The sequence below is a fragment of the Lepidochelys kempii genome, chromosome 22, assembly GCF_965140265.1.
Source record: "Lepidochelys kempii isolate rLepKem1 chromosome 22, rLepKem1.hap2, whole genome shotgun sequence".
Classification (NCBI taxonomy): domain Eukaryota; kingdom Metazoa; phylum Chordata; order Testudines; family Cheloniidae; genus Lepidochelys; species Lepidochelys kempii.
In genome coordinates this window covers 3,776,291-3,799,781 of record NC_133277.1, presented here as the reverse complement: position 1 = coordinate 3,799,781, position 23,491 = coordinate 3,776,291, and the positions used below count along the sequence as shown (strand labels likewise).

At 44.8% G+C, this 23,491-nt stretch overlaps 1 protein-coding gene across 2 annotated transcripts; it reads left to right on the top strand.

Moving 5' to 3' along the window:
• Window positions 1-5,525: 5,525 nt before the first annotated feature.
• On the top strand, window positions 5,526-23,491 carry CHEK1 (checkpoint kinase 1). 2 transcript variants are annotated; one of them, XM_073320829.1, is made up of 13 exons: window positions 5,526-5,587; window positions 5,664-5,743; window positions 7,994-8,217; window positions 11,113-11,177; window positions 11,272-11,341; window positions 12,296-12,484; window positions 13,821-13,925; window positions 15,022-15,117; window positions 16,172-16,280; window positions 19,858-20,035; window positions 20,252-20,383; window positions 20,612-20,713; window positions 22,252-23,491. In XM_073320829.1, exons 2-13 carry the CDS (start codon window positions 5,679-5,681, stop codon window positions 22,345-22,347), a joined length of 1,431 nt encoding a protein of 476 aa, XP_073176930.1. In that variant the 5' UTR covers window positions 5,526-5,587; window positions 5,664-5,678; the 3' UTR covers window positions 22,348-23,491. The 2 variants fall into 2 exon arrangements, with proteins under 2 accessions (XP_073176930.1, XP_073176931.1); XM_073320830.1 differs by lacking the exon at window positions 5,526-5,587 and adding an exon at window positions 6,826-6,908 and having other exon boundaries at window positions 5,682-5,743.

Below are 23,491 nucleotides of genomic sequence, written 5' to 3'. Positions count from 1 at the left end.
TAAGTAATATATGCCTAAATGGTGTGCAGCTAGGAATAAAGGATATAGGGCTTGCTTATAGCATGGGGGACTCTATGCTAGGAGGCAGTGACTTTGAAAAAGATTTGGGGGTCATGGTGGCTAAGCTCCTACTGTGATGCTATAGCCAAAAGTGCTAATATGATCCTGGGATCCATAAACAGGAATCTCAAGTAAGGAGGGTATTTTCTCTCTATATTTGGCACTGGTGGGACTGCTGCTGCTGTCCATAGCTGGTGACCAGTTCTGTTGTCCATAGTTTAGGAAGGCTGTTGATAAATTGGAGATGGTTCAGAGAAGAGCCATAAGAATGACTACAGGATTAGAAAGCATGCATTCTGGTAACTCAGCTCTTTCTCTTTGTTAAGCTAAAAAGAGAGGCAAAGTTAAGAGGTGACTTGAATACAGTTTAATAGGGGTGGCCAAACTTGCTGGCCTTCCGAGCTGCGTACAACACTCTTCAGAAGTTTGACAGCCAGGGCATACCTGCCGGGAGCCAGGGTTCAGGGCTTCAGCTCCACTCCTGTTGAAGCGCCAAGCCCCAGCAGCCGGAAGCACCAAGATCCCCCTCCCTGCTGGACAGAAGCCCCTCCACCACCGCACTGCAAGGCAGAGGTCCTGAGCTCTGTCCCCCCAGTAGGTGGAGAATGGGGGCATGTGGGCGGCTTCCAAGCTGCACTTTTAACGGTAAAAGAGCTGCATGTGGCTTGCACGCCACAGTTGGCTACCCCTGGTCTATTAAGTTTCTAGATGGGGAACACATTTAAGAATAGGCTCTTCAGTTTAGCAGAGAAAGATATAATATGATCCAATGGCTGAAAGTTGAAGCTAGACCAATTCAGACTAGAAATAAGGTGTAAATTTTTAATGGTGAGAGTAATTAACCATTAGAACAATTTACCAAGGGTGGTGGTGGATTCTCCATCGTTGACCATTTTTAAATCAAAATTGGATGGTTTTCTGAAAGATCTTGAGCAATTATTTTGGGTGATTTCTATGACCTGTTCTACAGGAGGTGAGGCTAGATGATCACAGTGGTCCCTTCTAGCCTTGGAGTCTCTGAAAATGAGACTGAACTAATGTTACTGCACCAATCTAGAGCATTTCTCAATGACCAGTCTGTGGGCCAGTGGTGGTCCCTGAGATCTCCCTGACATAGTTTAGGAAGGCAGCAAGCTGATCCCTGGTATCAAGAAGGTTGAAAAAAACTGCTTTAGAGCATACAGCAGCCAAATGGGTGTACAACAACTGATGGCCACCTTGGATCCTCAGGCCAACTGAGAAAATTGAGTTAATATCTAAATCTGACCGCAGCTAAAAACCAGGAAATAACATGGGATATCTTTATCCTGGTGGGAAGTGGCTTTATTTGTAGTGAATGGTGAAACATCTAATAATTTTTTACTGTATTGAAATTTATCTAATTTTTTCTAAACATGAGTAATGCTCTGTGGAAGTCTTGTTGATGTTAGGGGAAGCTGTGGTAAAGTCACATCTGCTTTTTAGGTAGCTGAGATACTCTAAATCAGAAGATCTAGGGTGGTTGTGACACAAGATTCATCAATGAAACCTATTTTGCAAAACAAAAATAATGAGAAACTAACCGCCCACTATGGATACTGAGCTGGATCTTTAGCCTAATTTTCACTGATAAGCTGGACAGGTGTTGTGTAACTAGTAGGGAAGGATGGCACCTGCATGTTGTTGAAGGCACAGCAGGTAATGGTGTGATCAGGAAATTCCTGATCTCTTCAATGTTCTACGTATAGGATGCAATTTGTGCTCCTTTACCCACTGCTAAAATGGGTTTCTAATCTTAATATATATTAACTGAAAAAAACCCCAAACCTTCTCCAGTAATGATCCCAACCCCTCCCATAACACCAATCTGTTGTGTTTAGGGCCTCTAGTATATTTATAAGGGGACAACAGATAAAACAACGTCCATAAGGCACTAATTTCGGAGTACTCTTTAAAAACCACATGCTGAAAGAATGTAAGACTGATTTGCATTTTATCTGTCCAATGCCTTTAAGAGGAAAAGTTGTAATAGGGAGGCTAATGAAGACAAATGTGAGTCAAGGAAAATTCTTTCACCACAGGCCCAAGATAAAATTGGGCAGTAGAATGAACCTCTCAATAACTGGGGAGATCCTGTATCTGCCAAATTAATGTAACGAAATAAACGGGACAGGAGGCAAGGGAGTAAACACAGCCGGGCGGTTTCTAATTGACACCACTATAAATCCAAAATAAATGAGGTGGTGGGGCTGAAGCCTGGGATTGTGCAATGTAAGGAGCTTTCTCAAAATTATTTCACTTCTTTCAGTGAAAATCACAGCTTCCATTCAAATAGAAATGTTATTTCCAGCCACTCCTGTTGCAGAGATTCCTTCAGCCCTGTCCCTTGCCTTAGAAAGTTATCACTAAACAAAGGACAGCAGTAAGACTTTCCTTTGTTAACACTGCTTAAACTCTCTTCCTCCCTCCCCAGCCATCCCTTAGTTAGGGGTCAGGTTGTTGCATGATGAAGTATGGGCTTGTCTACACTTGAAATGCTACATGGGCACAGCTGCAATCTGCACCACTGTAGTGCTTCAGTGTGGCCTATACGTATGCCAACAGCAGGAGTTCGCCAGTTGGGGTAGGCGATCCACTCCTCGAGAGTGATGGAAGAACTCTATTGCCTAAACTCTGTCTACGCTGGGGTTTAGGTTGGCTTTACTTCGCTCAGGTGTGTGGATTTTTCATACCCCCTGAACGACATAGCAGGGTTGACCTAACTTTTTAGTGTAGACCAGGCCACGGTGTTTGTGATGTTCTGCTAGAGACACGGCACTTTCTCTCTGCCTTTTGCATTTAACCTTTCTCTGCCTCTGTGCATCAAGGACTTTTTTCTCCACAGCAAGACCTCTGGCTTTCAGAGATCTTACCTGCCCGCCTATCCTTGATGTTTCTTTCTAGTTCCTGTACTCTTTTCTGTAGCGGTATCAATGTGGGGCCTCAACTGCTGTCTAGGACATGGGTATAGCAGAGTTAGCTATCTGTTAGCATGGGGTGCCGTGGGAGGATAATAGGAAGTTTTCAGAGCTCATTACTATACACAGTCTCTTAGCCAATGTAACTAGACTTTCAAGTTCACTCTCTTCCAGCCTGTTTTTTCCCTGTCTTCTTACCTTTACTCACTTCTGACCTGTCTTCTTGGATATGTGTGACAGTGATGCCCAAAACCCATCTGTCTTATCCAGAGTCCAGCAAGGAGATGGGGGACCTGCTACCCCATGATGCAGCTGCCTTAAAGGAAGGCGGGTAGAGTATGGCAGAGAGGGAAGCAGGACTGGGTTGGGGAGGAGGGAGTATGCCTGTTGCCATCTGACAGATGGAGCAGGCTTGTGCACACCCTGGGCTGGGAGTTACCTCAAAGCCAGTAGATGGAGTTGGACACTAGTGTTCCAGGGACCGAGGGAGGTGGTCTGAGGAGGGCATAGCCGAGAGAAGTGAAGCAGGTTAGGGTAGCATATATCCCACCAGTGAAGTTTATGGTTTCCCACAAGGTCCATCTATGAGGTAGTACAAGGCGGGAGTGTCCCGAGGCCTAAGCAGCTAGTGAGGAGTCTCAAGGGGAAAGGTCTTGCCTCCTGCCTGATCAGAGTCAGACCGTGAGACGGTAGTTTTCTTGAAATATGAACTGATAGTTTGTGTGCACGGGTGGATGGGTGGAATCTCCTACAGCAGGGGTTCTCAACCTTTTCCTTTCTGAACCCCCCCCCCCCACTACAAAAACGCCATGCTCCAAAACTGCTCCTTTTCTGCATATAAAGCCCAGGGCTGGTGTTAGGGGGTAGCAAGCAGGGCAATTACCTCTGCAATTGCCCCACTGTCCCAGGGGGTTCCACAAAGCGAAGTTGCTCAGGCTTTGGCTTCAGCCGTGGGTGGCAGGGCTCGGGGCTTCAGCTTTCTGCCCTAGGCCCCAGGGAGTCTAACACTGGCTCGGCTTGATGAACCCCCTGAAACCTGCTCGTGGCCCTCCAGGGGACCCTGAACACCTGATTGAGAACTGCTGTCCTAGGGCTGCTGCAGAACACCTTCCCAGAGGATTACTGTGCCCTGTGTTCCCTTAACAGGGAACCTTGATGAAAGGAAGAACAGGAAGTTCCACAAGCAAGGGGATCCTTTAGTCCCATTGCTCCCCCATCCTGCCCCTCCCCTCGAGTGCACCATCAGACAGGAAGCCTGTGCAATGCTGCGCCCTGTGCCAGGCATGGGAATGAGCACTGCTGCCTGGTCTCTGCATATTTATGTAGCAGAATGGCATCAGTTCGGTTGACAGGATGCTTCTGTTTGGAGGTCACCAGATTTACCCTCAGGAGAGCTGGCTTCTACCTAGAGTGGCATCCAGGCAAGTACCTGGTACATTTTTCCCTTCCTCAAATTAACTTGTGTCCACTGAAGCATGTGCTGGGTTAGAGCTTCTGTGCTGTGTCTCCCAATGGCCGGACAGGCTGAAGGAAGCTGCTTCCATCTCGCTCACCAGAGGCATCTCCTGCTTCCCACCTAAGCACTTTCTGTCCCAGCCTCTGCCAAGATCCAGTGCCTCTCTGCCAGCAGCTCCAAGCTCCAGCCTCCTCCTCCAAGGTGCTTCACAGACATGGATGAGTTCAGCCCCTGGCCATGGGCGTCAGCATCACTTTGTAAACAGGGACCCGGGGATGGGGGCAGAGAGGTGAGTTAGAGGCAGAGTGAGGAAAGAACCCAGGAGTCCTGCCCCCCACCCCCAGGCCTCGCTCCCCTGGCTGGGAAAGAACCCAGGAGTCCTGCCCCCCACCCCCAGGCCTCGCTCCCCTGGGGGGGAAAGAACCCAGGAGTCCTGCCCCCCACCCCCAGGCCTCGCTCCCCTGGCAGGGAAAGAACCCAGGAGTCCTGCCCCCCACCCCCAGGCCTCGCTCCCCTGCGGGAGAAAGAACCCAGGAGTCCTGCCCCCCACCCCCAGGCCTCGCTCCCCTGGGGGGGAAAGAACCCAGGAGTCCTGCCCCCCACCCCCAGGCCTCGCTCCCCTGGGGGGGAAAGAACCCAGGAGTCCTGGCCCCCACCCCCAGGCCTCGCTCCCCTGGCAGGGAAAGAACCCAGGAGTCCTGGCCCCCCCACCCCCAGGCCTCGCTCCCCTGGCGGGGAAAGAACCCAGGAGTCCTGCCCCCCACCCCCAGGCCTCGCTCCCCTGGCAGGGAAAGAACCCAGGAGTCCTGCCCCCCACCCCCAGGCCTCGCTCCCCTAGGGGGGAAAGAACCCAGGAGTCCTGCCCCCCACCCCCAGGCCTCGCTCCCCTGGGGGGGAAAGAACCCAGGAGTCCTGCCCCCCACCTCCGCTCTCGGCCCAGGGTCACTCACAGGCCGACGGGGAGACCCCGGCGGTGACGGGCAGGGGCGGGGCCGATCCCCGGGGCGGGGCGGGGCGGGGCGAGCGGCTCCTAGGCCCCGCCCCTGCCCTGCGCCCGGCCCGTGCCGCGCGCGGGGGGCGGCGCGCGGCGCTGGGCGGGAAAGTCGCGGCGGCTGAGGCGCGGGGCCGGCAGCAGGTGAGCGGCTCGGGCCGGGTCGCCTCACGCCCCCCCCCCCCGCCCGGCCGCTGACCCCGCTCTCTCCCGGCTGCAGGGCCCGCGGACCGCCATGGCCGTGCCCTTCGTGGAGGACTGGGACCTGGTGCAGACCCTGGGCGAGGGCGCCTACGGAGAGTGAGTACGGCGGGGCTCGGGCGCCTTGCCGCGAGCCTGGGCTCGCCCCCGGCGGGCGGAGGCCGAGGGGCCCCGCGGGGGCGTGGCCGGCCCTGCTCCGCCGCCGCTCGGCAGCCTGCCTGGCCGGAAAAGCTGCCCCAGAGCGGGGCGCGCCCCGGCAGCAGTGGGTCCAATAAAAGACATCGCGTCGCCCCCTGGCCCCCATTGCCTGACCCCCCCCCCCTCACCTCACCCCATCGCCCCGCCCCCATCGCCTCGCCCCATTGCCCTCATTGCCCCGCCCCCCTCGCCTGACCCCCATCGCCTCGCCCGACCCCCATCACCCTCACCCCCATCGCCCGACCCCCTCGCCTCGCCTCATTGCCCCGACCCCCTCGCCCGACCCCCCCATCGCCTGGCCCAATGGCCCCCCTCGCCCGACCCCCATCATCTCCCTCGCCCGACTCCCCCCATCGCCTGGCCCCCATCACCTGACCCCCTCACCCCCATCGCCTCGCCCCCCTCGCCCAATCCCCATCACCCTCGCCCCCCTCACCCCCATCGCCCGACCCTCCCCCTCGCCCGACCCCCATCACCTCCCTCGCCCGACTCCCCCCATCGCCTGGCCCTCGTCGCCCCCACCCCATCGTCTCACCCCATCACCCACATCGCCTCACCCTTGTCACTCCCATATGTACATCTGAAGGGGGGGGGTATAGTTGCCCCCTCCACCCCTGTGTTCGCCCCAGGGCCACTTCTGACCAATAAGGGCCTGCAAGGCTGCGGAAGGCAGACGCTTGCTGAAGCCGGTGTTGCTGGCACAGCGGTGCCAGGTTTCAGCCTAAGTGAGAGTTGACATTTTTATCTGACGTTAACTTGATGTCCAGATGTAACATATAACTGTCAGAAGGGAAAAAATGACTGAGCTGCAAGGGTTGTGCAGACCTTTATAGGTAGCATCTGCCAGAAATTACAACCAGTCTTCAGGACTCTTCCGAGTAATGTCCAGGGTCCTGCCCCTGATAGGAGTCTTGGAGGTAGAACTGACTTTCCAAACTATTTTGCTGTCAACAGTGGTAACCCACAGTTGTCTTTCACGTCAGGTCCATCACATCATGTCAACTTGTGCTTCCCTGTACAGAGAGGTGCTTTAACCAAAGGACTGGGAGCCCCTTTCTAGCTCTGGGCAAGTCACTTAATCTGCCTTTTTTTTGGTTGTGAAGTGCTTTGACTGTTTAATATTGTAGCAGTTTGGTGGTGGTGTTACTCTGTTAGGACATGTACTGATGGTAAGGATACATTCTCCTTCAACTTAACTCCCAAGACATCTTGAGACACACTGTATTATATTCTGATATTACCATTATATTCTGTGTATGTACGGTATGTTGTATCCACCATGTACTGTGGCATACAATACGTTTATGATGCAACCTGAGTTAATTAATGTCACTACTAATCTTGTTTTCTCTTGCTTTTATATAAGTCATAATTAGGGATATGCTGCAACTTCTTAAACAAATGTCAGAATTAATGTAAATATTATGACTTTTGTGATCATTGACAATTTCAAAACTAGCTTTATGTGGATATTTTTAAAGCTCAGGCATGACACTTGGGTGAAACTCATAGATGTAAGCGCATGCAACTCTATTGTACTCCATATAGCTGCATCCATTTACACCAGAGCTGGAATTTCCTCCATATAATTTATGGAGACCACAAATTTCAAATGCTTATCAGAATTTTTACAACTTGAACAGCTGTAAGCCTTCTATGTGTCCAGGCATGTAATTAGTTGTTTTGGAACATGGACATGTGGGTCTGTTGAGCCTGGTTTTTGGCACTTTTCATCTGTCAGGCTATTTTTAAACAACATATCGAGATAGGGGTATGTAAATTCAGACTGGGGGTAGACCTCACACTAACACCTGATCGATAGAGCTGCCCACACTCGCTATGCTTTGACAGGGAGTAGGGTGAAACTCTTATGTAAATAAAGGATGGGGCATCCTAAGCTTCAGGCTAGACCACTACATATCTATATTGGAGATTTCTCTCTAGCACCCATCACCATAGTGTCTCAAGCCCTGGTCCTTAAAGATGTTAGGTGCCTAACTCCCATTGATTTAAGTGGGAATTGGGTGCCTAACTTCCATTGAGTATATGGATCATAGTGTTAAACATGCGAACTAGCTGTGCATTCCAAGGTTCATAGTGCACTACCTGCTTCATCCCTTGTTACCTTGCTTTTCCCCTTCTTCTCTTCAGAGTTCAGCTTGCTGTGAACAGACGCACAGAAGAAGCTGTTGCAGTAAAAATAGTTGACATGAAACGTGCTGTGGACTGTCCAGAGAACATAAAAAAAGAGATCTGCATTAATAAGATGTTAAATCATGAGAACATTGTGAAGTTCTATGGACATCGTAGAGAAGGCAGTATTCAGTACCTCTTCCTCGAGTACTGCAGCGGGGGAGAGCTCTTTGACCGAATAGGTACAGAATTCTTGGGGCAGGGGAGGGTCTGAGGGCAACTCCAGTGGTGGTTGCACAGACTCATTAGAACACCATAGTTGTCTTATAAGACCGGAGGGATTCCTTACTCTACTCTTCCAGTGCCACTGATCTTAGAGGGAAAGTGTCTAGGAGAGGCTGGCTTTGCGGGTGGCTGTCCTTCTGCACACTGTGAGTCAGTGATTAAGCCATGGCTAGAAGTAGAGTTCCCACGTTTCAAACCTATGCTTAGCTCACTATACCACCTTGCTTCACTTTGCATGGTCCTAACAATTCAGAAATTCTACATATTTAATGCTATAGGTTAAATAAAAGTTAGGGGGAAAAACTGATTGGAGAGCAAACATGATAAATGGGCTGGAAAATTTAATGCGTACAGACTTGCATTCCAGTGGTTACCAGACTGAAAATAAATATGTAATATATTCCCCTTCCAGTGTACAGTTCTATTTAGTGCTAATGGGAGATGCATGCACCCTGAGAAGGTAGCCATTGAAATCTGCAGGAGTTTCTGCTCATGACTGTCTTTATGCTCACTATTGATAGCGTAATCCTGGTAGAACTTCTGTTACAAGACTATTGACAGCCATCGTTTTTCACAAGTAAGGATAATTTAATTTAAACAAATAAAATAACTTGCTGTGAGGAGCTTGAGAAATCCAAGGAAGGAAGTTTTCCCAGGCCAATGCTTTCAATTTCTGCGGACTCTAAGCTTTCATTAAAAAAAATAAATAAATAAAAATCTCACTCTCATGGCTACAAAACTCATTTTCTGAACATGAGCCTTGGGGACTGAGGCAGTGGTATTTTTCAAAGTCTGTAGCCAGAGCTCTGCTGCTGTTTGCAGGTTTATCAAGCTGAAGCAGAGTAAAAACTGACTAGTTTTGTCAGTTTTAACTGCTGCTATTCAGATCTTAGGGTGCAGCTGTGAAGCTGAAAAGAAAGGTCAGTTTCACTCTGCTGCTGGTTGGGAAAACTCTGAGCAGTATGTAGGTAACAAATATTGGTATTGCTAAGGAGAACACAAAAGCATCATAAACATGAGAAGTGTTGGCGGCCACTCCTCATGTCAGCAAGGAAGTTGGGGAAGTGGAAGTGTGCCAATGGGGGCTGGTTTCTCACTTGTGTGCCCTTGCACACTGGGATCCTCCAGCTTTCTTATACGGCTGTGGCTAGAAGACTTGATTCTGTGGCACTTAGATGAAACTTACCCTGAGGACAATGTAAGAAGAGATGTCTTATAGGAAAAGAGAGAAAATGGAATGAAGTCAGGAATTAAAGAAGGTATAATAAATGCAAAAGATCTAGGGAGTTACTTTATTTTAAAAAGCTATTAAATATCATAGTACACAACTGTTTTATTCCTTAAAATGGCCGGGGAAGTGGCAGCACAGCTATTGTTCACCGTGGCTGGTAGGCTTAGACCTTGGGCTAGCGTGTGTTGGGCAAACTTTACAAGCCCTGGTCTGGTGTTCAGGCTCTTTCATCTTGCCAAAGTCCTCCAGAAAAATGAGGATAGTCAGACCAGGATATTTCTAATATAGATAACACTTTTTAAAAGAGAGTATTTTGATGTAATCTTTATAATCATAATGGAGCAGTGAAAAGCACAAAATCCTTAAAATTTTTTCTTTGCATTTGATTTTGTAAAAATCGCTTGCCTACAAGTCATGTGACACAGTTTTTATTGCAAAAGATAATAAATCTTTTAACCAATGTCTTCTGGATTTAATGTAATTGGGAAGATGTTTTATATTTCAGAATCATTTAACTTCAGAGATTATGTGCTGTTTTAAGTGTGATTTAGAGAATGTTTATCTTGTAAATCACTAACCAAGTAGAGAAGAAAAGCTGGAGTATTGGAGACTCAAATTGCACAGATCAAATAGATTAATCTGTGCAACAAAAAATCCTTTTGAAGCTTTTTTTAAAACAAAATGTTTGGGCCATAAGTAGATATCTGTCTCTTGGAAGTTTTAATCAGTATTTCCAACCACAAAAGCAATTTGGTATGTAAGATATATCTTCCATTTTTCTTTAATCTGTTTTTTTTTCTACCATTGGAATGTGAAACTGCTTCTGAAGTAGAGCTGTGCAAGGAACGTTCTGATACAAGTTTTAACAGTACATATTGTGCAGTAGTAACGATCTGCAATAATATACAGGAATTTTCAGTTTTTATGTAGAGAAGCCTTTCTTCTAACATCATAAACTCCTGGTTCTTTTTTCAGTGTGCATCTTAATATTAAACTAGCCTCATTTTATTAGCTTTTTAAGTGGAGAAGCGGTTGGCATTACTGAAGAGGACTGGAGTAGAGCCCTGTTGGAACTATTCTTAACTTCGCTCCCAACCACTCTTGCTATTATGGCAGCGGGTCTTGTGGGACCTGCGGGATCCTGGTCCCGCTGCAGGGCTTTACACTAGTCCCACCCAGGGCTCTAGACTGGAGTTTTGAGGCAACGAATTTGCCCCTAGAAAGTGGAAAATAGACTACAGTGGGACTATATATGGGCACAAGGGGTCTGTTGGTGTAGAGCAGCTTGCAGGATCTGGGCCCTAGTGTTTTGATGGTATAAGATTTAAAGAGAACCTTTAGCATTTTCCCCCATGGTGCTTTGGGAAGATACAAAAAAAGTAGCATCTCAGTTTAGATTAAATAGATGCAGACTCTGCAGTGTAACTCAATAACCTTTCATGACACTTTTGCATTGCCTGTAGTTACTGTTTCAAGGCAGGTGAAAAATAAGTGTTGTGCAGAGTATCCAGGAAACTTTGTAAAATAGTTACAAAAACATAGTGTAGAGTCTCCGTTCCATAGTTTGTTTATGATGGAAGAAAAGTATTTTGGTATGTAGATTCTGAATTACTTTTTACAGAACCTGATATAGGAATGCCTGAACCAGATGCACAGAAGTTTTTCCATCAGCTTATGGCTGGCGTGGTACGTGTTGGGCTTTATGCATTTATTTCAAGCTCCTTTTTTCCAGTTAAATTAAACAGAACATGGTATTAAAGCCTTTTATTTATTTGTTCAGGTATATCTTCACAGTATAGGAATAACTCACAGGGATATTAAGCCTGAGAATCTACTACTAGATGAAAGAGGTAAGTATAAAAACTTTTGACTTCATATTCTCTTAAATTCTTGGTCATCAAGAATATAGGGGAGAAAAGAAACACCATCACTCAATGAGTCTGAAAATACTCCTAGAGCTTCTGTGGCATCCTGCTACATTAAGAATAACCAAATGCAGTAAGCAGATTTGTGCTGTCAGGGCTTGTATTCATTCCCTTATCCTGTGTAAATAGACTAATCAGTGTATTCTAAAGCAAGTTATTCTGGGTCTCTGCACAGTGGCCTTTAAAGGAACACACTTGAATAAAGCTTAAGTTTTGTTAAACCTTGTTCTTACAAAATTTAAAGACCAATACAAATGTTTCTATGTCTGCTGAACAAGCTTTTTATTTGAACTTTTGTAAAACGGTGTTCAGAACCAAAATATTACAGCATGGTACTAGTGCATGAGAATCCGAAACAGACTAGTGAAATGGATTGATTTTGTTAAAGCTGAGAGGAAAACCAAAACACTAAATAATCGGGGTATGGTGAAAAGTAATCTAGATTTTTAAAACTTTCAGTTTAATAATCAAAGGCAGTGTTAGTAATAAAAACGTATTTTTTAAATGGTTTCTAACGTGACTATTCTTTAAGGAGAGAATAACTCTTCACAAACTGTCTTAGAGGTTTTTCTGTACCCTGAATCTCTCTTTGAATCAAACTCATGTGCTCCTTGAATCAAAGTCAGGTTCAAACTTCAGATCAATTGTATAAATGCCTATGATCAGAAACGAGAGAAAAGTCATAAGGGCCTGATTTTCACTTTTATTAAGGCCCCTTTATGCTGCACTGGCAATGTAAAGGGGACCTTAGAGTGAGTGTAAATGTGCTTATCTCTGGTTTTATCTAGCTTTAACGTAATATAATAGTCTTCTAGCCGAGAAGATGAACATACCTTGTTACACAATATACTTAATGACTTTTTTCTTTTGTTTGCTTAGATAATCTCAAAATCTCTGACTTTGGTTTAGCGACTGTATTTAAACACAATGGTCGTGAGCGTCTGTTAAACAAGATGTGTGGCACTCTCCCATATGTTGCCCCAGAACTGTTAAAGAGAAAAGAATTCCATGCAGAGCCAGTTGACGTTTGGTCATGTGGGATAGTACTTACTGCTATGTTGGCAGGAGGTAGGAGTTGGTCAATTTCTTCTCACTATTTTATAACATGCATATTTACTGCAGCTTCAGTGATTTAGATTTGCAGTACAAATGCTCATAACCTACCTAGATTTAAAGAGTTGATCCCAAATCATGGAGGTGGTCTTGGTGGGGAAAGTAAATGTTGTATTTTAAATATTTTCTCAAACTTCCATATTGTGGTCATCTTTTTTATAGATTCTCATAGGGGTCATCTGCCATGGACCATCTTGTTCTGTAGCAGCTCTAGTATATGGCATTTAGTATTTACCATTGTGGGCTGCATATGTAGCTCTCTTTTATTATATATGTTTTATATGAGCTGCATCCACACAATATATGTAGTACCTGTATGGCCCTGAGGATGTCACCTGGGCTGCAGCTGTGTGCTGATTGGGCTGCAAGCAGGCTACAGATTGAGAACCGCTAGTATATGTAAGGGAGGGAATGGTCCCTCTATTGTGGAGAACTTTTCTGGCTTATAAATTACCCTGGTGAAATGGGCTAGCAAAAGGATCTGAGTCCTCATTCCCGCTTCCTTTACCCAGAGGCCTGCCTGACCTCAAGGGCTCTCCTTCTATTTTCCTGTGTGGCAGAGTCCTTGTAATCCCGATAAGGCTGGGTCCAGGATTTCTGGGGGGCTTGACTCCCAACCTTGTCGTGGTCAGTTAGGGCAGGGGCTAGGGTGCCTCAACGCTGGGGTGCTCTCCCCACACTGGATGCTTCCCTGACCCACTGATCATTACATATAGTTCAAAGCAAATACAGTTTATTAAACCGCTTTTTTGACAAGGGATATAGAAATATCCAGTCATGTTGTTGAGCAGGGAGCGCCTCTCACCACTGCAAGGAGGCAGTGAGTGTTGTAGTGATCCTTCTGAAGGCGTTAGCCAGAACCTTGCCATGCTTTGCTAATGCACATTGTACAGGATTAGTGCTGTTAGCCAAGTGTGCCTCCTCACTAACCTTGCTGTTAGAGAAGAATTTACCAAGGTTTGGTGTTGCTCAGAGGTTCTCTGTTCACTGTAGAGCCACTGACTCACCAGTTTGAGGTCAGGATATTTTCTAAACAGATGATGTCATTACATATGTAACTAGTTTGGAGCAATGCAATGACTTTTAGCTTTAACCTGGCACTTCTATAACTTGTAACCACAATCAGGATGGACCATTTTTTTCCCTTTTCCACACATTGAAATCCATTTAGTTTCATGGCAGTGCTCTTTACATGTCTTTCACTCTTTCCCTAGCCATCCTAAATTTTTAATCCTTAAACTTGTGTTCAGAGGCATAAAAATGATTTGGTACCTGGCTTTTTTACTTGCAGAATTGCCATGGGACCAGCCTAGCGACAGTTGTCAAGAATACTGTGACTGGAAGGAAAAGAAAACATACCTTCCACCTTGGAAGAAGATTGATTCTGCACCATTAGGTAAGTTGTCAGTGGAATGGCTGGCTGATTTTTATGTATTTGAGTAGGACAGTGATGTGTCTAGGGGAATAAAGTGCTGGAGTTATGCATGTCTGTGTTCAAAAATCATTCTGTCTAAAGGCTGGATTCTACTATGGACTCACGATGTCACATGAACTGTCACTTGTAAAACACCTTTAGGGAGCTACCTGAAAATTGGGTTGGGGGGGAGGGTGGGTGTTCTTAAGCAAGACTGGTGGGAGACATCTGGTTGACATAGCAGCGATGGCAACAGGAAGAGACTATTCAGACAGACTTCTAAAGATATGGGGCCTGCCTCCTCCTTGCTTGTGCAGTCACTTAGCTGTGCAAAGCACATGCAAAGATCTGTCATTCTGATCTGGTACTATTTCACACCTACTTTGCACAGCTATAATGACTTCACAAGCTAGTAAAGAATTGGGGCCCGAGATCTGTTAGACAGGAAATTATTTCCCAAGGGAACGGGCAGAAGTCCTGTTGATGAAGATGTGTACAACTAGGCTATGTTTTATTATTTTTGAGTAATGAGCTTAAGGACACTTGGTAGGTCTGAGCCGATTAAATTTAACCCCCACGCCGGGCTCTTTGGTCACTACATTTCTTCCTGACCCTGGAAAGTCTGAGGGTTGAAGTGTTGCTAATATTTCTTTCTTTGCTGAGTGACCTAAAACCCAGGGTACTAGATTTGTTTGGTGTACTCTCCTACGCTGTTCTTGCCCAAGATGATTCTTGTAAGTAAACAGGCCTATAGAAATCTGCTAGAAAGCCTTCATGAAGGTGGAAGGTGGAACACGGTGGACTTTGGTACACAGTCACAAATCTATACAAAACTTGGGTTTTATTTTAGGCCTCCCAGATATGAGTTTACCTTAACTTGGTGTTAATTTATGAGTGATCAAAATGTGGATTTGATCTGGTTAGGATTGATAAACTCTAGGATTTGGGGATGGAATTGAAGTATCATTTTGAAATGTAATGACCTGTGGAAAACATGATATATAGAGATCTAGGAATCAGGATATATGGCAGTTAATTCATTGTTGTTTCTTCCTATGAATGTAATGTTTCTCTCTAGCTTTGCTCCACAAAATACTAACTGAGAGCCCCACGGCAAGGGTTACCATTGCAGACATTAAAAAGGACAGATGGTACAACAAACCTATGAAAAAAGGTAAATGCCTTTAAGTGCTTTGTCAGCATAGACAAATAGCTTAAGTAAAGGTTGAGAGCATATGTTGGGGTAAAATCCTTGGAACGCTATAGTTAGCAGAAACTACTCTAAAGGCAAGAAATTCAGAGTTAAGGTTAAACTTACAAGAAATTCAAACAACTTAAATCCTGGAAATTCACAGTTGAAGTGTGCAGACTACCTTAATTCATCCTCTGGATATATGTCTCCTTCCCAACTTCTCTGCTCTGTGAGTGAAGTTTCAAAAATGTACACTGCAGAGTATTGGTTTTAAGACTTTCATAAGTATGTTTGATATCAAGTGTGATATTTTTGTTACCTCATTAACCTTGGGTCTTCTCATATAAGTGTTAAAATGTCATCATCTGGCCTGGGAGACTTACATATGTGGGCATGTTAGCTCTGTCTCATGATGCTCTTATAACTGGTTGTCACACAATATCATAGGAGACGGTGCTGAGTGCTATCAGCACCCCATGGAAGGGGTCTGCTCTTAACGAAGAGTGGGGGAACAGTTGTCTTCAGGATGAGATCTTGGGAATTTGCAAAGCATTTTTTTCCCTGTGGACACAACCATAAAGAAAGAAGGATCAGCGCAACCAGCATAGGCTTAAGGCATTATAGTTCCTGTCTTTTCTAGTGAGATGTTACTCTTTTGGATGAAAAAAATAGTTATTTCTCATTTTTTCTCACGGTATTCCTATAAGGGCAGGATTTTTCTGCCCCTTAAGTGACGTTTTTGAAAACGATAATGTATTAAGGATTTTTACCCTTGTGGCTATGCTAGTTGTTCAGCTATTGAGATAGCTGTTCAGTGATGTTTGGCATCATAGTTTCAAACATTGCAGCTCCTGGAACACAAATGGAAAAAATAAACAAAGACAGTGATCTGTGTGACAATTCAAAGACCAACCTATGCGAGAGCTATGTATTTTTAATGGGGGAGCTCCGCCTAATTCCAAATGCTTTAAACCCCTGGTGACCCTTAGGATGATTTTTCTGACCCCTGATTGTGTGATCTATCTTCTTCTGTTAGGTGTAAAGCGGGCTCGTGTCTCCTCAGGGGGCCTTTCAGACTCACCAGGTGGCTTTTCTAAGCACATTCGGTCTGATATGGACTTTTCGCCGATGAAAAGTGCACACAGGTCAGAATGCTATATGCTTGTGTTTTTTGTTGTTTTCAGTGACTAATACACAATGGACTCCAGCCTGATATCACCTTTTGTTTCTAGATGCCTGTTTTTTACACCACAGTGCTATTCAGATGGGGATATGTATAATTACATTCTTCTCCGCTACCTGTGATTCAGGGTTCCCTTCCCCGCGATACCTTAAAAGATGATTATAGCCTCACTTTCTAACCCCACACACTTCTTTACCTGAAAGCCTTTACTTGAAAACCTATAACTTAGTTAAGCTGGCTTCAGAATTATACCCTTCCTGTTGTATTTTATCCAAATTTCCCTCTTATGTGAAAACAGGTTGTAATCTGACAGCTCTTCTCCCCATACTCTGTATTCATAGATTCAAAGGCCAGAAGGGCCTTTGTCTAATCTCCCGTATACCACAGCACATAGAACTTCCCCCAAATTCCTAGAGTATATTAAAACATCATGGGGAGGGGGATCCTTAATAGTTTCCACCCGATGAATGTTCCATGAATTAGCGCAAACATACTCAGTATTCAGATCTGTCCGCACCCATTAAGACTGTGGAGGTGGCTAAACCTTGTAAAGTGGGTCTTTTAATATAAGTTCTGTAATGCAAATTACTGTTGTTTTTAAATATATGTGTATGTAGTCCAGCAGTTCCCGAACTGTGGGCCATCAGCAGATGGGGTAGAGCCTGTGAGGTTATGCCATCTGACCACAGATGTATCCAGACTGTGCCAGTATGGTGTGTACAAGGTCATGTTGTGTGGAGGCCACCATTTTGTACATCAAAACGGCATTTGTGGAGCAGGCCCGGACACATTGGCCATGCGGATGGCAGTTTGGCCATTTGCACCGTCCAGCTGTGCAAGCATCCAGCTGAGGGACTTGAATTTAGAAGATCCTTATCTGTGGGCAGCAGCGTTATCAACAAAACATCCTCTCTGCATGAGCTAGAAGGATCCTGTGCTAGCCTCTTCTGAGATGAGAATTTGCAGTGGCTTATAAGCGCCTTAAGGGCCCATATCTTTTTTGAGTACCCTGTTGGCACTCAGTAAAGATTCATTGTAAGTCCCTGTCTCTGTGCTGCCCTACTATCACCACACAGGGATTTCTTCCATCCTGGGCTCATTTGCTTAACAGTGACTTCCTCTTTCTGATTTGTGATAAAAGGCACAGTGGACTCTGTGCTTCAACCTCCAGCAGTGAGTCAAGTGATGCAGTAATGAACGAAAAACAAGAGTTCAAGAAATGTACTTGCAAATATGATGAGGTTTGCTTTGATTATGGCTTCACCAGTGTTTTGGTCAAGAACGAAGAAAGGCTAAATGTCTGCTATGTCACACAGTGTTGTTAAGTGGAAGCATGATCCCTAATAAACCTAAACAATGCTTGGAAACATTTTGCAAAGAACACAGGGAAAACCAAGGTCATTTTTCCAGTGTTGGAAAAAAGAACTTTTGCATCAATCATTGCTATTGAGGGGAGTCAAGTCCATATCTGACCAAGCTCAAAAGTCGTCATTTTGAAGTTAGTGACCGCACTGCACAGGCCAAGAAACCTCACAATTGGAGAGACTTTGATTTTGCCAGCTGCAGTCAATACGGTGAATATAATGTGTGGGGAAACTGAGGCCATGTCTTCACTAGCACTTATGTCGGCAAAATTTTGGTGTTGAGGGGTGTGAAAAAAACACAGCCCTGAATGACATAAGTTTTGCTGGCGTAAGCGCTCGTGTGCACAACGCTGTGTGGGCAGGAGACACTCTCCCTCCAACATAGCTACTGCCGCTCATAGATCGAGTTTTATTATGTTGACAGTAGAGTTCCCTCCTGTCGGCATAACATGGCTACGGGAGCAATCTTACAGCAACGCAGCTGTAGTACAACTGTGCTGCTGTAAGCTTGTAAGTGTAGACATGGCCTGAGGCAAACTCAAAGCCATCTCACTCTCCAACAACATGGTGAAGCAAAGGATTGAAGCATTAGGATCAGATAAGGAAAACATGTTAGTGGAGCAGCTGAAAAACACAGCTGCTTTTGCTCTGCAAGTTGATGAGAGAACTGAGGGTTGTGATGCACATGTCTTGACTTTTGTGAAATACACATGGGAGGCTGTGGTTCTCGAAGACATTCTGTTCTTTCTCTCGGACACGACGCAGCCACGTAGCACATTGAACATTCCTTGTGCTACATGCAAGACAAAATGTACTGTGATATCACAATGGTGAGGTTTTGCACAGATGGAGCGTTGTCTGACAGGCCACAAAGCAAGTCTGTGTACCAATGTAAAGGAAGTTGCTCAGTCTCCTGTGTGGACTCACTGCATGGTTCACAGAGAGCAGCTGGCATCTAAAGGTCTGTGTCCAGAGCTAGGTGACATTTTGCAGCAGGTCTCATCTATTGTGATCTACATCAAGACCCAGCCTCTCTGTGCACATCTATTTGCAAAACTGCGAAGAAATCTGATCATGTGTTGGTCCACACTGAAGCTTGTTGGCATTTGAGAACAAAAGTACTAGAACAATTCTGTTAACTGAGATGAGTTGCATGATTTGCACGCCCATGTAATGGTCTGCGAAAAGTGAATTTATTGGTTTTTTTTCCTTTGTGGCTAAAGGAAGATGTGCCTTCTTGCCTATGTCACAGACATATTTGGGAATCTGAATGAATTGAATACAGATCTGCAAGGAAAGAACTCCCACGTCCTTCAGCTGAGTGATTGAATCACAGGATTCATTCATGAAGAAAATTGTTTTCTGGAAGAATAATCTATAAAAGATGAACTATGAATCCTTTCTGAAGCTTTGCAAATTCCTGGCTGACCAGCTATTCAGCCTCCAGTGCAGGTGATGGCTGAGCATCTTAGTTGGCTGGAGGAATAGTTTCCATCCTTTTTCCCTGACTTGGACATGACAAAGTATGATTGGGTGCAAAACCCCTTTCAGTGCAAGCCTGATGCCATGGATTTGCCAGCAACTGAAATCGAACAGGTCATCAAAATTTCCTGCAGTCGATTCTTGCAAGGAACCTTCTTGCTCAGATAAATTTGTTAGTCTCTAAGGTGCCACAAGTACTTCTTTTTTTTTTTTGCGAATACAGACTAACACGGCTGCTACTCTGAAACCTGCCAGAGTTGTGGTTCATTGTCCAGAATGAATATCCTGCACTCTCAACACTTGCCTTGAAGTTGATGGTGCCATTCACAAGCACATACTTGTGCGAAGTTGTATTCAGCACACTTGTGTCCATCAAGTCTCTGCAATATTGAGCTACTGTTGGTGTCATTAGATGTGCAATTTCTACCATGCCACCAGACTTTGAGGAGCTGTCACAACATGCAAGCCCATGTATCACACGAGAGCACTAAAGGATACTTAATGTGTAAATTCTTTGGATTCCTTGGTTGCTATATTGTTGTCTGGGGTCACAGAAAACAGTCTCAAAATTGTGGTCACTCAGCCAAAAAGTTTGGGAACCCCTGGTTTAGTCTGTAAAAGTCAGCAGAGAAATGTAACATTACTATGATGCACTTTATTATTAACATAACTAATTGTGTTTTCATGTTTCAGTGAGGAAAAAGTGAGCTACTCCACTTCTCAGCCAGAACCTCGCACTGGCATTTCCTTGTGGGACAGCAGTCCAACCAATATCAACAAACTAGTGCAAGGGATCAGCTTCTCCCAGCCAGCATGCCCTGAGCACATGCTAGTTAACAGTCAGTTACTTGGCACCCCAGGCTCATCACAGGTAATATCTGGAAATGCTATGTTCGTTCATCTTTGTTCACAGCAGCTTGGCAATTTGTTCTTTGGCTGCTAGACTGTAAAGATGCAGTTTGCACCAATTCAGATACATTATCCTAATTTTAAAGCCAAGTAAATTGGGTGGGGGGGAGGTGGTATCCAAACGTTCAGCCCCGAAAAGTAGTTGGTTATCTGTGGAATCCACATCTCTAATCTGCAGAACCCATGGCAACGCTTAGTGAAGAGGATGACCCGTTTCTTTACAAAGCTGGATGCTGACCGCTCCTATAATAGTTTGAAGGAGGTTTGTGAGAAGATGGGCTATGTCTGGAAGAAAAGCTGCACAAACCAGGTACAGTCCATGGAAATAAACAAATTAAAGCTTCTGATTCCATTTGGCAAATCTATAAAAATATCTTTTAGTCAGATGTAGCATTTTCTGAACCAACACAAGACCTGTAAATGAGATCTCTAGTCAGTCAGACTCCCTTAGTGTAGTTTCTAGTATACTGTGAATATAGTGCTAGGAGCATGTGAAATCTGCCCTTCTCATAAAAATGTTCTCCCATTTGCCTTCAAGGTCACTATATCAACTACTGACAGAAGGAATAATAAACTGATTTTCAAGGTGAACCTGGTAGAAATGGAGGACAAGATTTTGGTGGATTTCCGCCTGTCTAAGGTATGCAAAATAAGCCAACAGACTTTAGCGTTAGAGGGGTGGGTGTTAGAAGCAAACTGGACCAGCTTTCATATGATAAAGCTACATGTGCAAGTGGGATAAGATGACAAGCCTGGGGAGAAGGGGTTTTTGCATGGGCATGTTGTGTCTAACTGAAGAGAGAACCTACAAAATGGGAGCTGGAAACATTACTTTTTCACTGGTGCCTGAAACAAGGGCTGTGGTACTGAATGCCCCATGCAGTGCAAAAGCTATTAACTCTCACTGTCTGGAAATCCCTCCTTCCAGTTAATAAGTGTGGCGAGCTAGTGAGAGAGCAAGCTCCTGGAGTGCCCAAATACTATGGGAGAAGAAATTGTAATTATCTAAAGCATAATGACTTCTAGGCACTGGGGCAGCATGCTGGGCTAGCCTGATCCTGCTTTCGTGGAAATCAGTGGGGAAATAGAGTTATGAACTCCAGTGGAAGCAGGATCAAGCCCTTAAAGGTGTAGTTAGCCTTATTCTATCTCCCCATTCAGCTCTGCTGATACCTACTGTAGTGGGGAAGAAAGCATGCCCACACTCAGACAGCCTCTCTTGGAGTTTGGCAGCCACTAGCTGGACTGTCTGCCAACACTGCAACTGTATTATGGCTGTTGGTGTGCATGGGGTTCCCTGTGTCTTGTCCCTAGCGTAGTATGCAGGGGCTGCATAAATTTGGCCCACAGTATCAAGCTAAGAGAGATCTGAATGTAATGGACCATAATAGCTTTCTGGGAAAAGGTTAAGCATTCTGTCTTGAGTGCAGGGGACTGGACTAGATGACCTCTTGAGGTAGTTCCAGCTCTACACGTCTGTGATTCTGTGAAACGGGGGCCCTACCTAATATTAAAGGTGCTCTTCATCTCTAGGCAGATAGTGCAGAATAGTCTGCTGCAGGTGAGACAGAGAACTCCAGCTTCTGCCTCTGCCAGTGACAATTAACAGTAATAGGCTGATTTGCTTGCTGTGTTAAAGATCCCTGACAGTTTTGTTTCTATAGAGAACACTTGTCAATGTATTTGGAGGGAGAGTCTATTATAAATGTGTGCATGAAAAATAAGGCTCTGAAATGGATTAGGTCATGGTCGGGCCAAGCTGTTAAGAGCATAATAGTAGAGGTGGGGACTCTTCTTGCCATGTCATATATTTCCCTTCTTGAAAGATTAAGTCTTAAAAATATTTTAATTTTATTTAACATGGGTTCAGGGGAATTTCTGCTGCACCCTAAGTGGAGAAAATCCACAACTACTGTCTCAAAGGGGCAAATGGAAGAGACACTTTTGTAAAAGGTTATAAAAGTAATACCATGCATATAACGATAGAGGAGGTGGCAGCGTTTCTTGAGAACTAATTATAAACAATGAACACAAAACTTGTAAAGGAAAAAATAAAATCTCTATAATAGGTCCCAGTGTCCCTCAGATAGGCAGGCGTTAAAGCGTTCCCATTCCTTTCTTGTCTGTCTATTTGCACATGCATGCAGTCCCCAAAGTAGTTTTGTTTTTATTACCTAGGGTGATGGGTTGGAGTTCAAGAGGCACTTCCTGAAGATTAAAGGGAAACTGAATGATATTGTCAGCACCCAGAAAGTATGGCTTCCTGCCACATGATCCAGCTGCCGTTGGGAGGTGGAGTGAATTGGATGCTGCTACACTGATCTAATTTTTTTTATTCCGCATCAACAAATACTTGTGGGTGCCAGTATCTGAGAGTCACTTGCGATGGAAACCCATTTGTTTAGGGATCCATCTTGACACCAGGACATTTCCTCAGAGGACAGACTTAGTAAATACATGTCCAGATGAATTTGGGTTAATGATCATGAAAGTGTTCCTGACTGTAGTAAGTTAGCTGGTGGCATGCCTTCCTATTGCTAGCTACTGGCATGAGGAGTTTTTTCTTCTGCTCAGTCAGAAAACCCTGTCATTGGGATGCTTTGTGCTTCTGTGGGAGCCAACCTGACTGTTCCACTGATTTATGGAGCATATGCCTCCTGTCCCAAGGTTGTTGCAGCCACTGACTGATGCAGACTTAGGGTTGGGGGTGTGGGGAGGGGAAGAGCCTATACCTAATAAAAAAAATTGTTTCAGCCCCCTTACTGCATTGCTGTATCTTCTGATTTTAAATCTATTTGAGCTATAACTTGTCTGTTACCCTTTCATTTAAAATTTGATGACATGGGTGCAGAGGCTTAGAGACAATGTGGGTCTTAGTCATGTAATTTTGTTAAATTTATTATATCTTTTTGGCCTTTCCTTTTATTAAGTAAAGTGGTTGGGTCCAAAGCACTAGTTCTAGTGTGTTGTTCACCTGTAGTTTTACACATTGCAGGCTAAGAGGTCTGCAGCAGAATAGATGCTGTATTAACATTTTATGTACCATTTATCTTGTTTTTAACTATCTTTTCCGCTTGTTCAGTGTTTTGCAGTTTTCCCTACATTGGAAGGTAAAGTCAAACCTATTATATACAACAGCTTATATTGGGAATTTGCTGGAGGGTAGCAGGGCCCCATGGAAATAAGAAATGCCCCTTTCTCTTACCCCTTTCTTGGTACCTAAAATTCAGACTTAGTTGGACAGTTATTTCTTTTAATGGTACATAGTTTATTTGTATTAACAAGGACCACTTGCTTCTGACCAGTCACAGTCAAATGTACAATGATGGGAAGATAAACACGATCTGTGTAAACTTTTGTAAATTTTACAAAATAAAGTATAATCTCAATTTGAAAGAAAGCAAATGGCTGCCCCAGG

What these genes read in the sequence shown, in the direction of transcription:
- CHEK1 (XM_073320829.1), top strand. Translation starts at nt 5,679, where the DNA reads ATGGCCGTGCCCTTCGTGGAGGACTGGGACCTGGTGCAGACCCTGGGC. An exon ending in AGAGCTCTTTGACCGAATAG is followed by an intron (nt 8,218 to 11,112) that starts GTACAGAATTCT and finishes TACTTTTTACAG; the next exon opens with AACCTGATATAGGAATGCCT. An exon ending in GCACCCCAGGCTCATCACAG is followed by an intron (nt 20,036 to 20,251) that starts GTAATATCTGGA and finishes TCTAATCTGCAG; the next exon opens with AACCCATGGCAACGCTTAGT.